Below are 12,168 nucleotides of genomic sequence, written 5' to 3'. Positions count from 1 at the left end.
TACTTTTTTATTGTTGTTGTACGTAACCCAAGCCGCACCACAATCTTCATTATTTCACCCAATTCGCTTCCGCATTTGTATCATTAGTTGTATCAAAGCTTTGACTATTGATCGTAACTCATGATGGGTGACTTTGACGATGAAAGTCTGCTGAATCGTCAACGTGATATGTTGCGGAACACGTTAGAGACATGAAATTAATAACTCCTTATCCTATGATACGAAGTAACGTTATAGGTAAACAGTTGGTATCTATGGTACGACAGAAACCGCATATTTTATGATTAAAATAAGTGATTATCAGTCTATCATAAAATGAGATATTTAATGCGTGCTCAAACTTGATTGAAAACTTTGCATCTCCCAAATAGAAATTTGGTATAGTTAAAAAAGAAGAGGAAGGCAAAAGGAAGCCCGTGAAAAATACTCCCTCCATTCAACTCCACTTTGCAAGTTTGCTTTTTGCACGGGTATTAAGGAGCGGATTAAAAAACTATTAAAAATATATAGGGAAAGAGAATTGAGAGGTTAAAAATATTAAAACAAATATAAATGTGGGGTTTTGTGGTGGATTATTATGGGGTATAGATGACATTTTTTGTAAATATAAATTTTCAATAAGGATAGAATGATCATTTTTTTAGCCAAATAAGGAAACATGTAAAGTGAGTTGAATAGACAAAAAAGGAATATTTGCAAAGTGGAGTTGAATGGAAGGAATATGACACTTGCAATGTACTCCCTCCGTACTAGAGCAATGGTTACACTTACCTAATATGGTCGTACTACACCAATGGTAACATACTATAAATGGGCTGTTTTTTTTACAATAATACCCATATAGTCTCCTTATATTTACATAATGACCACTTGTGGCCCACTCACTAACCCAATAATTTAATCCCTTATATTTACTTTACTTTCCATCTTTGTCCCTACTTTTACCCTCTTTTCTTAAATATCCCATTTTTTACCATGTTACCATTGGTGTGATACGGGGAGTACATAATAAACCCACTGAAGAAAGAAAGTTTGGGGGTAGGTTATTGAGTGGTGAAAGTTTAAAAGGCATTAAATTGGCATAAAGGTTGGGGGGCGGGGGAAGAGGGCCTAACTTTTTGGTGTGTCATTGAACGAATCAAGGGTCCCACTTAAAAAATGCACTTTTTATCAATAACTCACAAATATCTTCCACCCAACTGGGCCCAACTCTTCTCTTTTCATCCTTCTTTATTTATTTTAATTTCAGTCCACGTCCTTTACAAATCTAAATTCTCTAGATATTTCTATCTTTTCCACTCTCTCTCTTTCATTTCATTTCATAATTATTATCAGCTCATCTATAATTAAACTTTCTTCTTCACTCAACTATTATCTTCATCACTTTTTTTCATTCCTCAATTTGGAATTGGAATTCTTTTGATTTATTCCTGGTAATTATCTTCACTTTTGGTTTTTTTTTTTTGATTTTTAGATTTTCTTGTTTTCATTCATGTGTCTTATCTTATTTCTTATCCATATGTTTTTAGACTTCATTCGATCATCATTTCCTATTTGATTCTCAAATCTCTGCGATTTTGATAATCAAGTTCGCTCAATTGTCTTATTATTCAAAGGTTTTGATCAATTTTATCTTATTGTTTTTTTTTTTTTTTTGTTGGTTCAAATGAGCGAACTGTGCGGGGTGAGAATCGACCCCCCAACTTCATGGCGGGGGGTGAGATAGCTCTTAACACTCAGCTAACTCTTGTTCTCAATTTCATCTTATTGTTTCTAACTATCTTTTCTCTTCTGAAACTGCATCATCCCTGTTGTTGTCTGAGTTATGAAGAATATCACCTTCCCAGTTCCATTTAATTGTTTACGTTTTTCAAAATATGTGACTGAGATTTTCTAAAATGCGTACAATTAACGGAACCTGGGTACTTTACGCTAAATTTTCTGCCTTTTGCGTTTATCTTATGATACCTGCTCAAATTTATGAATCTGATTTAGAATTAGTGTGTCAATCTCTCGTTTTGTATGCGTTTCTCAATTTATAATTAACGATTGATTGTACATGTTCAATTCTGTCAGGCTATCAACAAGTTTCAGAATAAGAACTTTTTGCTTGTAGTTGGGCAGGATATTTGGATTTAGTTATTGATAGGTGAGACGATGGGGTATGTATGCGATTTTTGTGGAGAGGAGAGAGCGGTGGTGTATTGCCGCTCCGACGCTGCTTGTTTGTGTTTGTCTTGTGATCGCAATGTTCACTCTGCAAATGCTCTCTCCAAGCGTCATTCTCGGACACTTGTTTGTGAAAGATGCAATTGCCAACCTGCTTCCGTTAGATGTATTGATGAGGGGGTTTCCCTTTGTCCTAATTGTAATTTGTTAGGACATAATGGCTCTACCCCCACCTTTCACAAGACGGAAGATATTAGTTATTACTCTGGTTGTCCGTCATCAGCAGAGCTGTCCACAATCTGGTCATTTTTCTCGGATATTCCGGTACATGCATCAGACAGTTCTACCCCTAAGCAAGGGTTAGGCGCTTTATGTATTGACGATGGAGGAATGAAGAACTGCTTGGATGCTGTTGGCAAAGACAGTGGACCTGATACAAGGGGTACTGTTGCAACAAATGATGTGCAGAGCTTCAGTAAATCTAATGATATGGTTGGGCTTTCATCTATCCCTGAGATTGTTCCACGCAAGAGTACTAATCAACCCGGATGCAGTAACTCGTCTGAGGTAGCTATACATTGCCTTATATAAAGTGAAGTGTGATGGCAAATTTATTATTTTGTCATATGCTATACGTCTATATTATTATTTTCTCGATTTAAATTCTAAGTTTTTATAAAAGAAATCAGGTCTTCGATTTTAGAACCTACTAGTATTGGTGCCCGGCTTCGCCCGGGCTACCTCTACTTACCAATAAATTTTTTTTTTTCATTAAATAAAACTATGTAAAGTTGCATAACTTATAAATTTATCATTAATATATTTTTCTATGACATATCCTAAAATTACGATGAAATAAATTTTGAGACAAATTCACTACTTCTGCGATTAATATTTTACTCTTATTAATGAAATAATAGTAATAACATTTCACTACTTGCCCGTAATCATTGTTACTTTCACTACTTCCGCCGTAATTATTGTTACTGTCACTACTTGCCGCATTAATATTGATAATTTCACTACTCCCGTCGTAATTATTGTTAATTTTTCAATTGCCGCATTAATAATGAGTATTTCACTACTACCGTTGTTGTTTCTACCACTTTCACTAATCTCGCTGATAATATTGTTCCTTTTACTATTCAAATGAGTAATTACTATCATATACCTATATCCAATGTTACTACAATTTTTTTCTTTACTGATGAAATTACTTTTACTACGTGGGCATGCAATTTTAAGAGGATTATATATTTATATAAATATATTACATATATGCATTAAATCAAATCGAAAGAATTATGCAATATTATATATTATGGAATCTAACTTGAATTATTTATAACCTACTTATATTATATTTTTGTATGTTAAATAATTAACAACTCTATACATCTAATAAACTATAAAGTTTAATAAAATTTCATAGATTTTAAATTTAATATATAATTTCATGATGATAATAATTAATACCATAAGTGTGCATGTTTATACTAATTTATTATTTTATTTTAAGGAAATTGACCATCCTCTAGTATTCTATAAATATTTAGGAAAATTACCAAGCATCTTATTTCTTTTAGTCTCTTTGAAATTGATCATCTTAATTAATTAATTATTTTATTATAAGGAAATTAATCATCTTAATTAATTATTTTATTTTAAGGAAATTGACCATGTTTTAGTCTCTTACAAATGTTTAGGAAAATTATCAAGCTTCTATATAATTTAATTTTAACCCAAACTATATAATATTTGCATTGAGATCCCTTAATCGGGTCCATCACACGGTGCTAGTGATTTAAAACTATATAGTATAATTAATTTGTATAACTTTCTTTAATTACATTGAAATCCCTTGGTTTCTGGAATTAATATATAGTATTGATAAGTTTACCCTGGCTTTTGTATTATGTTTCACTCCCCTTTTGTTTGGCACTTTTCCTTTTCTATATTTTCGCATTTTGGGGTGTGCGTTCACCCATGGACGGTTCTAAAGGATATTCATGTCACTCGACCCCAAATCATTTTGGGATTAAGGCTCTGATGTTGTTGTATGCTATACGTCTATACCATACATAAAAAAAAACGCATTCTTTTTTATTATATTACATCTGTTATGTGATGTGGCAAAACCTTTGGTGGTTTAATGTTTTGTGGAAAGCTCTGATGATTTGTTTGGTTTTTGATTCGGTGTTGATTTTTTAATGGCGCTGTTTGCTAAATCAATACTCTTATGATTTGATTGTATGCAGTTGTTCAATCTTGCTTCTAATATTCCTGGAATCGATGAAGACGACCTGTATGCCGACTTTAACATGGATGAAGTTGACATAAATCTTGAAAATTATGATGAGCTTTTTGGTGTCACTCTTACTCACTCCGAAAAGCTCCTTGAAAATGGTGGGATTAACAGTTTGTTTGCAAGACAAGGCATGCTCAGAGCTGATCCTAATTGCCGGGGTGGATTACGTGTTGAGGTTTGATCTCCTATAACTTTAATACTCCTAATTGCTGTAAACATATTTTAGTTGACACAAAGGGCCAAAGGGGAATATAGATTTTTTTCAATTTTGTCTGATATCAAATACGTAATTAACATCAACTTATTTATTCACTTTGTGTTATTAGAGATTTACTAGGTGAAACAGAAGAAGAAAAATAAAATTAAAATGAATAATTAAATGCCAAATGTTAAATAGATCAAAAAGCCCTTGTGAGTTATTATTAGTACATCATTCTCCTTTTACCTTTTTCTCATCTTGCTCTTCTTTGACACCATTGAAACTGAAGCAGGTGACATTAGTGAATTGTCGGTGTCTGTGTCTGAAATTGATCTATCGGACGTTTGCCATGTATTGTGTCGGATATGCTGATAAAGTAAAGCGTCGGATTAACATAGATTTGAAGGCAAATGAAACTTTGTATCAAAAATAATAATGAAACAGTAGCTATATTTGTGGTGGCCGGCTTTATGGCTGGTGTTTCTTAAATGGTACAAATGTGGCATCGCTGACAAAGTCCGAAACTTTAGTGTTTTTCTTAATACAAGCTCAAAGGAGGTGGAGTCCCTCACTCTGTTAGTTGACGAGGAGTGTTCTCTGACAATGAGCCAGCTGAAGGATCTTTTGGAGATTTCTTTCTCAGTAACAGAAAGTGGCAATGATGCTACTGTAGCTGGTCCTCCCGACAAGACACAGGTTCACTCAATTCAAAACTACGAGAATAGATGGAGAGTAAATAACACTTCCAGTGGCTAAATTGGCAGTTCATAGTGAGGATGGACTTGGTTTCTTTGAGAAATTGGGAATGCATTCAAAACTGGGTTTATTAGAGAAATTGGCAGTTCATAGTGAGGCTAACCTTTGAATCCGAACCTTGGGAGCTGAAGGAACTTGAAGTTTTAGTTTTTGCTCTTTGTAAAACGAAGGCTGACTTCAAAGATGGACTTCAACTTTTGGTAGAGGACAAGCGGCTTAAATGTCATAACAGTTAGACGTGCTGCCCTGCTAAGAGGATGATTTTTGTTTGGAATAGTGAGGTTGTGATATTTACTTTTGTGGTGGATGTGGCTGTTAACTTTATCATGGACAGACCGACTACACTGCTAAGGCCGACCTTAAGGGTATCCACAATGATTAGTTTATAAATCCCGTTGATCTTTTTTATGGATTCTTGGGCAAAAAGCAACTATTGATGACCACTTCAACTATGTAGAAGTGGATTGCTTGTGAAGAAGTTGCTTTCTGGGTTTTGCAACGAGAAGTAGAGAAATTTTGGAACCCAGTTTAGGATCAGTTTTGCCATTGATTGGGATACGTTCTGGGGAGGATTTTAAATTTTAAAATTGATGACGTCTTGGTAGGGTGACAATAGTAAGGTAAGTAAAATAGTAATAATGGAGAAAATTAAAACCTGCGTTGTTGGCGTGCATTAACAGTAATAAGTGTCATGTTATGATTATAACTAGGTACAAATATATTATTTACTCAAAGTCAAGGATCCCCTACACTCTGCCTTGAGGCCTTGATGATAAGAGTTGAAAAATAGCGATTGTGAATGCCCTGATGGCCTATAGACTATCAATGCTTAACGACTGTCAGGGTCGTTTCAATTATGCAATTTTATGTATTTCTTCCTAATCACTTTGGGACTGAGGTTTTTTTTGGTCTAATTCTTTGGATATTATAGTTGAAGTTCAAAGTCCCCTATGTTCTTTTGTAAAATTCCTCAATTGCTGACTATTGTTGTTTACTTCTTTCAGGCGTCATCTATTGGAGTCACCAATACAGTGCAACCAGCATGCAGCAATGCAGCATCTGCCGACTCGGCGATGAGTATTAAAACTGAACCTAACCTTACCTTGGTAGCAAGACAAGCCCATTCTGGTCACTCCTTTTCCGGACTTACAGGAGAGAGCAGTGGTGGGGATTTTCAGGACTGTGGGGCTTCATCAATGCTTCTACTTGGGGAGCCACCTTGGTGTCCCCCAGCTCCTGAGGGTTCGTTTAAAACTACTCGATCTGAAGCAGTTATGCGATACAGGGAAAAGAAGAAGACCCGTAAGTAAGTATTTGGAGATAATAGCAGTAGTTCAATTGTGTTGGCTGAGAGTTTAGTCTTTTCATTTCTGCATTTTATTTTTTAATTAGATGGCACTTCAGTCTCCTTCTATTAAATTGTATGATCTTTCACCAAAAACCTAGTTCTTCTAAGAGAATATTGATTAATTAACGCCCAGTTGCTAATGGGGGGCAAGACGATCACAACAATGTTAAAAAAGACACCATGGGGAGACACCTACACACAACTACAAATTGAGAGCTGCATAGCTGTACTCTCATGCTATTATGAGTAATCATATCTACAAAAAGAAAAAGAGGAAAGAGGTGATACAGGATATATGATGCTTTATATCCCTACAAGTGCACTATCATCATATAGGCAAAGGAACCATCTTCCAAAATTTGGGAATATAAATTCTTTTCATTCATCTCAAGGCCGAGAGTACATCTTTAGACTTATGAGGATGAAGATATGAAATCACCTTATACCAATGAGTTATACGATATGAGCTATAAAGACAAGACCCAAAGGCAAAAGGTATCAATGGATTCTTCACTCACCTGCCACAGAGAACAACATGCTTTAATCTTTTTTTCTTAAGAATATACTTAACTTGGAGTTTCTCTTTGGATTCTCTAATGAAAAGAACCAGAGTTAGGAGGGGGCATACACTTCCAAATCTTTCCGATTGGGAAGTATTGATTATGGGTTTTCCTCGAAGATTGTAAAAATAGCAACTAAGAAATAGCCAATTTTGTCATGCGCCCAAATCAACTCCTCGTCCCCAATGTTAACAATTTTAGAGGAAGGTAATTCTCTCTAAGGCCTTGTTTAGATAAGAAAATTCGAGGGAAAGGGAGGGGATGGGGAAGGAGGAAGGGAAAAGGAGGGAAGGGAAGGGGAGGGGAATGGAGAGAGTTTTCCCTCCAAATCTCTCATTTGCTGGAAAGATTTTAATTTGCCTTGGAGGAGGGAAATGGAGGTATCCAATTTCCCTCCCTCTACCTCTATTTTGCTAACCAGACAAAGGAAATCACTTCCCTCCCTTTCCCTCCTATTCCCCCTATCCAAGCACCTGAAGGGTTAAAAACTAGATACCCCAGAGGAGGCATAGTTTTCCAACTTCTCCACATTGGCTTCTTTGGAAAAGCCATTTAAAGAGGTTATGAAATTGGATAATGAAAGTGAGACGCACAGAAGTGTCATGTAAAAATAAAACTCCCATTCCATTTTCCACTTGAAAACTCAACAAGGACTGAAAAAACAAAAAGAAAATTAAAACATGCCTAATTTTGAGTTTTTATGAAAAGATTTGAGGAAATTTTGTGATAGCTTTTATGTTGGGGGGTATATTTAGCGGCATTTTCATGCTTTTGTTTAGTTTAGTGCTGGGAAAGATATTTTATCCTGCTGCACAATTTAAAATCATCACAAAAAAGTAATTATGTTTTTTTTTTTTTTCGGTGCACATCGCAGAATTCTAAGCATCTAGAATTCTGGAAAGTGGAAACTATACAAGTGTTTTCAGTTGGCATTATAAAACATCTAAGCTTGTCTATGGAATTATGGTTACAAGAGGTCATTTTGAAGCTAAAAGTTTTACTTATAGTTGCCTACTCAAGTATAATTTTGACCATCTTATCTGTGATCCCTTTCTTTGTTGCTTGCACTTTTTATTTCTTAGATATATGCCCTATTGTTTAAGCAGTTTTTTTTTTCAATCGTTTGGCAAAGTGGCTCCACAAAGCGAATTAGGCTTTCGTTTATTGTGAAGTAACTGCTATTTAATTCAATTTTTGACACAGAATTCATTCTGAGTTCCTCGGAAACAGCCTATATTTATTGTTAACATAGGGGTAAGGCTGCGTACATTCGACCTCATTATCCGCATAGCCTTTAAGGCACTGGAGTGGTGTTGTGTTACCTAAGCATTTTCTACTAATGCTAACTACGATGTTTTATTTTCATTTGACTCGTCAAACCAGATTTGAGAAAAAAGTGAGATATGCCTCTCGCAAAGCCAGGGCTGACATTCGGAAGCGTGTGAAGGGACGATTTGTCAAGGCTGGTGAAGCTTACGACTACGACCCACTACATGATACACGAAGCTACTGAAGAGTAAACATCTCACCATCTTTACGAGGAACAAAGTTTTGGACTTCAGTTTTGTCTCCTCAGTAAATCGATATGAGTACACTAGTGACGATCTATGATATGATTGTGTTGCAGGAGCTTGTGAGTGACAAGGCAACCTCGGGTTTATCCTCATGTTTATTGAACTCTACCTCCTTGGTAAAATCTGATCAGGTAGCCATCAACATGAAGGGTGGCTGTTTGCCTTGGGGGTTGGGCCTCACATTATTGCTGTTGTAAATCCTGGCACCTGCAGGCCCCTTGTTCTTCATTCCCTGTACCTCTTAAATGTTGCTTGGTACTTGTTGTTTTGTAGCAACTTATACGGTCATGAGAATACCTTTCTTGCGAATAGATTCTCTGTAAATTGATGTCAATTTGCGAGATCAACTGGAGGGACGATGTAATCTATTATTTGAATAATAGCAAATGGAATATTATTTTAGTTTGTCAATCCGACCATGGTCTCAGAGATGAAACTATGGTATTGAGCATGGATCCGAGACACTGATGTCGAAATATGCAAGGTTACATCTCATGTCAATTGTCAACTAGCAAGGTTATTACTTCACGTCAACTCAACGGCCATTTAACTAGTACTTCTAGAGTTGCAGGAGTTCAAGGTGATTGTTATATTCTAGTATGTGTGGCATTTCATATTACCAGTATGCAATATGCTTTAAATTAAAATATCAAAAATGTCTTCTTGTATTCATCTCATCAAATACAATTTAATCAACATGGTTCAGAATGGGTTTAAGTTGTTTTATTTAGATGAATACGAGTGCGGAAGTGCTCGGGGTGTGGTGGTATCTCTTGGAAAAGTAACAAAACGGACAAAGTGACAAATTGACCACAAATGTTTACTACTACTACTTTTTTTTTTTTGTTTTGTTTTTTTGTTTTTTTGGCAACTGTAAATAAAGGGATTACAATCTCATGGCCCTAGAAGCAAGACCATGTGCTACAACATTAAGGTTTCTAGCAATATATGAAAAACATAGACAATGAAACGAAGCATAAAGACCTTTAATATCCTGCAGGATGCCTTTGATAACATGATTTACTCCCGCATGTCCTGCAACCTGACATATTAGCGCTAAACAGTCTGACACCACCTCCAAATGTAGAAAGCCTTTATCAACAGCCAACTGAGTAACCGCCAATAGGCCGAGAGCCTCTGTATGCAAAGCTGATTCTGCTGCAATCTTCGTACTTCCGTGCTCAAGCATGATCCCCTCTTCGTCATAAGCCACCCACCCAATCCCAGCGGCCAGACTCTTAGATCATCCCGCATCGACCTTTATCCTGATCCTCCTACACTGATTTCTCCCACCAACCATATACACAGGAAAACCATCCTTGATAACCCTCATCTCGTTGCCTCCTAAGGAAGGCATCACTTGTCCTATCCCCTTCTCATTTTGCTCCTTCTCCTTCCGCAAAGCTTGTAAATAAGTATCCACATTGTTTATGACCGACTCAAGAAGGACGCTTGGCATAATCCTACCCCCCTTAAAAATCGCATTGTTACGAGTAGTCCAAAGCCCCCATAAAGTTGCCAGAAAGACAAGAGCCCTTCTTTCACCATCCTCCATCTTTTCCAAATATCGGAGCCAATTAATAATCCAATCACTAAGTGGTATCATATTGACTCCTTCAACCCTAATGCCTAATAGCGATCCCGCCCATACCCTAGCCGCCAGATCACAATCCCTAAAAATATGTTCAACCGTCTCACAGTAGGATTGATCCCCCAAACACATCCGACAGATATGGCTCCCATCAATTGATCGCTTCTGGAATTCATAGCCCACTGGAAGATTGTTTGTAATGATTTTCCATATCAAAATTTTCCATGAATTCGGCCCAGGTAAGCTCCACAAACGTGACTTACAGAAACCCCTCCCATCATTGATATCCTAGATTTATCTTTAACAGTACCTTTTTTCTCAAAAAACTCCATGAATGCAATGCCGTACCCACTTTTAACCGAGTAGACTCCATCATTAGTGAGCGGCCAAAAAGCTTCATCCTGCTTCCGCGACCTACATAGTGTTGATGCGAGAATCCTCTCCGCATCCTGTTCTTTGAAGAGCGCACGTACAAGTGGAGCATTCCAAGTTAAATCTCTATTCCATAACTCTCGAACTTGAAGACGCCTCAGATATAGAAAACCAGTATCCAGCAAGCGATCCTGCGGTTCAGGTGTGGCCTTGTTCACCCACTTTGCATTCCACGCATTAAGGCCCGAGTCCAAACCTGGTTTCCATCCGATATTATCCATGATCAGCTCCAATCCATATCTAATACTTCTTACCCCCCAAGAGCAACCACCCCCCTGATTAGGTTGAGCGCCATCAACAAATATATTTGAACAAAAAATCTTCCGTCGGAAAATCCCGCTGAAATAAGAATCCTCCCCCGAGACCAATCTCCACCCCTGTTTGGCGAGCAAAGCCTTATTAAGACATCCAACATTCCGTATGCCCAAACCCCCGGAGCTCTTTGGAAGACTTAAGAAAATTCTTACTGCACCAATGTAGTTTCTGCCCCAATTTACACCCAGCCCACCAAAATTGTGCCAACAAAGAATTAAGCTTTGATGACACACTTACCGGAATTTTGAAAACCGATAGAAAGTAATTTGAAAGATTTGAGAGGACTGAAGAAATTAGGGTGAGCCTACCAGCAGGCGACAAGAAAATTCCGTTCCATGAAGAGATGCGTTTTGAAACATAATCAAGGAGCGAGTCAAATATCCCCTTTTTCACCAAAAGCCAACATTTCTGAAAAAAACACGCAGGAATACCATCTGGGCCCGGTGATTTAAAAGCACCCATCTGGAAAACAGCACCTCGTACTTCCTTGGCCGTAAAAGGCCTCATGAGGTAATCCGCATCATCATTCGAGACTTTCCTTCTTACCGAAGAGAGAATCCTATCAAAAGAAACCGCAGATCTCCACACCTCCCCCTCCTGATTGTTATCACAAGCAGCATACAAGTCCATAAAGTTCCGTTGGAAAGCAGCGCCGACAAGGTTATGATCATAAATCCATGCTCCATCCTCCCCCCTTATGCCATGAATATAATTCCTTCCTTTCCTCCCCTTAACCCAATTGAAGAAGAACTTTGTACATGTATCTCCATCCACCATCCACCGCATCTTAGCACGTTGTTTCCAAAAGATTGCGGTTGCCCTTGCAAAAGCCTTAACCTCCTCATTTGTCTTAGAGTACAACTCATCTCCGCCACCCATGACATCAACATTTAAACCATCTGCCAAAAACCTGTCA

General features: G+C 37.2%; 2 protein-coding genes across 3 annotated transcripts; one reads left to right on the top strand and one right to left on the bottom strand.

Annotated features, from left to right (window-relative positions):
- The first annotated feature begins 1,247 nt into the window (after positions 1–1,247).
- Positions 1,248–9,325, top strand: LOC141623825 (zinc finger protein CONSTANS-LIKE 10-like). Of its 2 annotated transcripts, XM_074439979.1 has the most exons (6): positions 1,262–1,433; positions 2,077–2,736; positions 4,428–4,652; positions 6,437–6,738; positions 8,724–8,856; positions 8,968–9,325. In XM_074439979.1, exons 2-5 carry the CDS (start codon positions 2,158–2,160, stop codon positions 8,851–8,853), a joined length of 1,236 nt encoding a protein of 411 aa, XP_074296080.1. In that variant the 5' UTR covers positions 1,262–1,433; positions 2,077–2,157; the 3' UTR covers positions 8,854–8,856; positions 8,968–9,325. The 2 variants fall into 2 exon arrangements, with proteins under 2 accessions (XP_074296079.1, XP_074296080.1); XM_074439978.1 differs by having other exon boundaries at positions 1,248–1,433; positions 8,724–9,325.
- Positions 9,326–10,157: 832 nt separating this feature from the next.
- Positions 10,158–11,158, bottom strand: LOC141619464 (uncharacterized). Its single transcript, XM_074436482.1, has 2 exons — positions 10,769–11,158; positions 10,158–10,670 (listed from the first exon to the last, which is right to left on the bottom strand). The coding sequence occupies exons 1-2, from the start codon at positions 11,156–11,158 to the stop codon at positions 10,158–10,160; spliced, it is 903 nt and encodes a 300-aa protein (XP_074292583.1).
- Positions 11,159–12,168: the final 1,010 nt, after the last annotated feature.

The sequence above is a fragment of the Silene latifolia genome, chromosome X (assembly GCF_048544455.1).
Source record: "Silene latifolia isolate original U9 population chromosome X, ASM4854445v1, whole genome shotgun sequence".
Lineage (NCBI taxonomy): Eukaryota > Viridiplantae > Streptophyta > Magnoliopsida > Caryophyllales > Caryophyllaceae > Silene > Silene latifolia.
This window is presented reverse-complemented; position numbering and strand designations above follow the sequence as displayed.

What these genes read in the sequence shown, in the direction of transcription:
- LOC141619464 (XM_074436482.1), bottom strand. Translation starts at nt 11,158, where the DNA reads ATGGATAATATCGGATGGAAACCAGGTTTGGACTCGGGCCTTAATGCG. An exon ending in CAATGATGGGAGGGGTTTCT is followed by an intron (nt 10,671 to 10,768) that starts GTAAGTCACGTT and finishes TATGAATTCCAG; the next exon opens with AAGCGATCAATTGATGGGAG.
- LOC141623825 (XM_074439978.1), top strand. Translation starts at nt 2,158, where the DNA reads ATGGGGTATGTATGCGATTTTTGTGGAGAGGAGAGAGCGGTGGTGTAT. An exon ending in GGGGTGGATTACGTGTTGAG is followed by an intron (nt 4,653 to 6,436) that starts GTTTGATCTCCT and finishes TACTTCTTTCAG; the next exon opens with GCGTCATCTATTGGAGTCAC. An exon ending in GAAAAGAAGAAGACCCGTAA is followed by an intron (nt 6,739 to 8,723) that starts GTAAGTATTTGG and finishes TCGTCAAACCAG; the next exon opens with ATTTGAGAAAAAAGTGAGAT.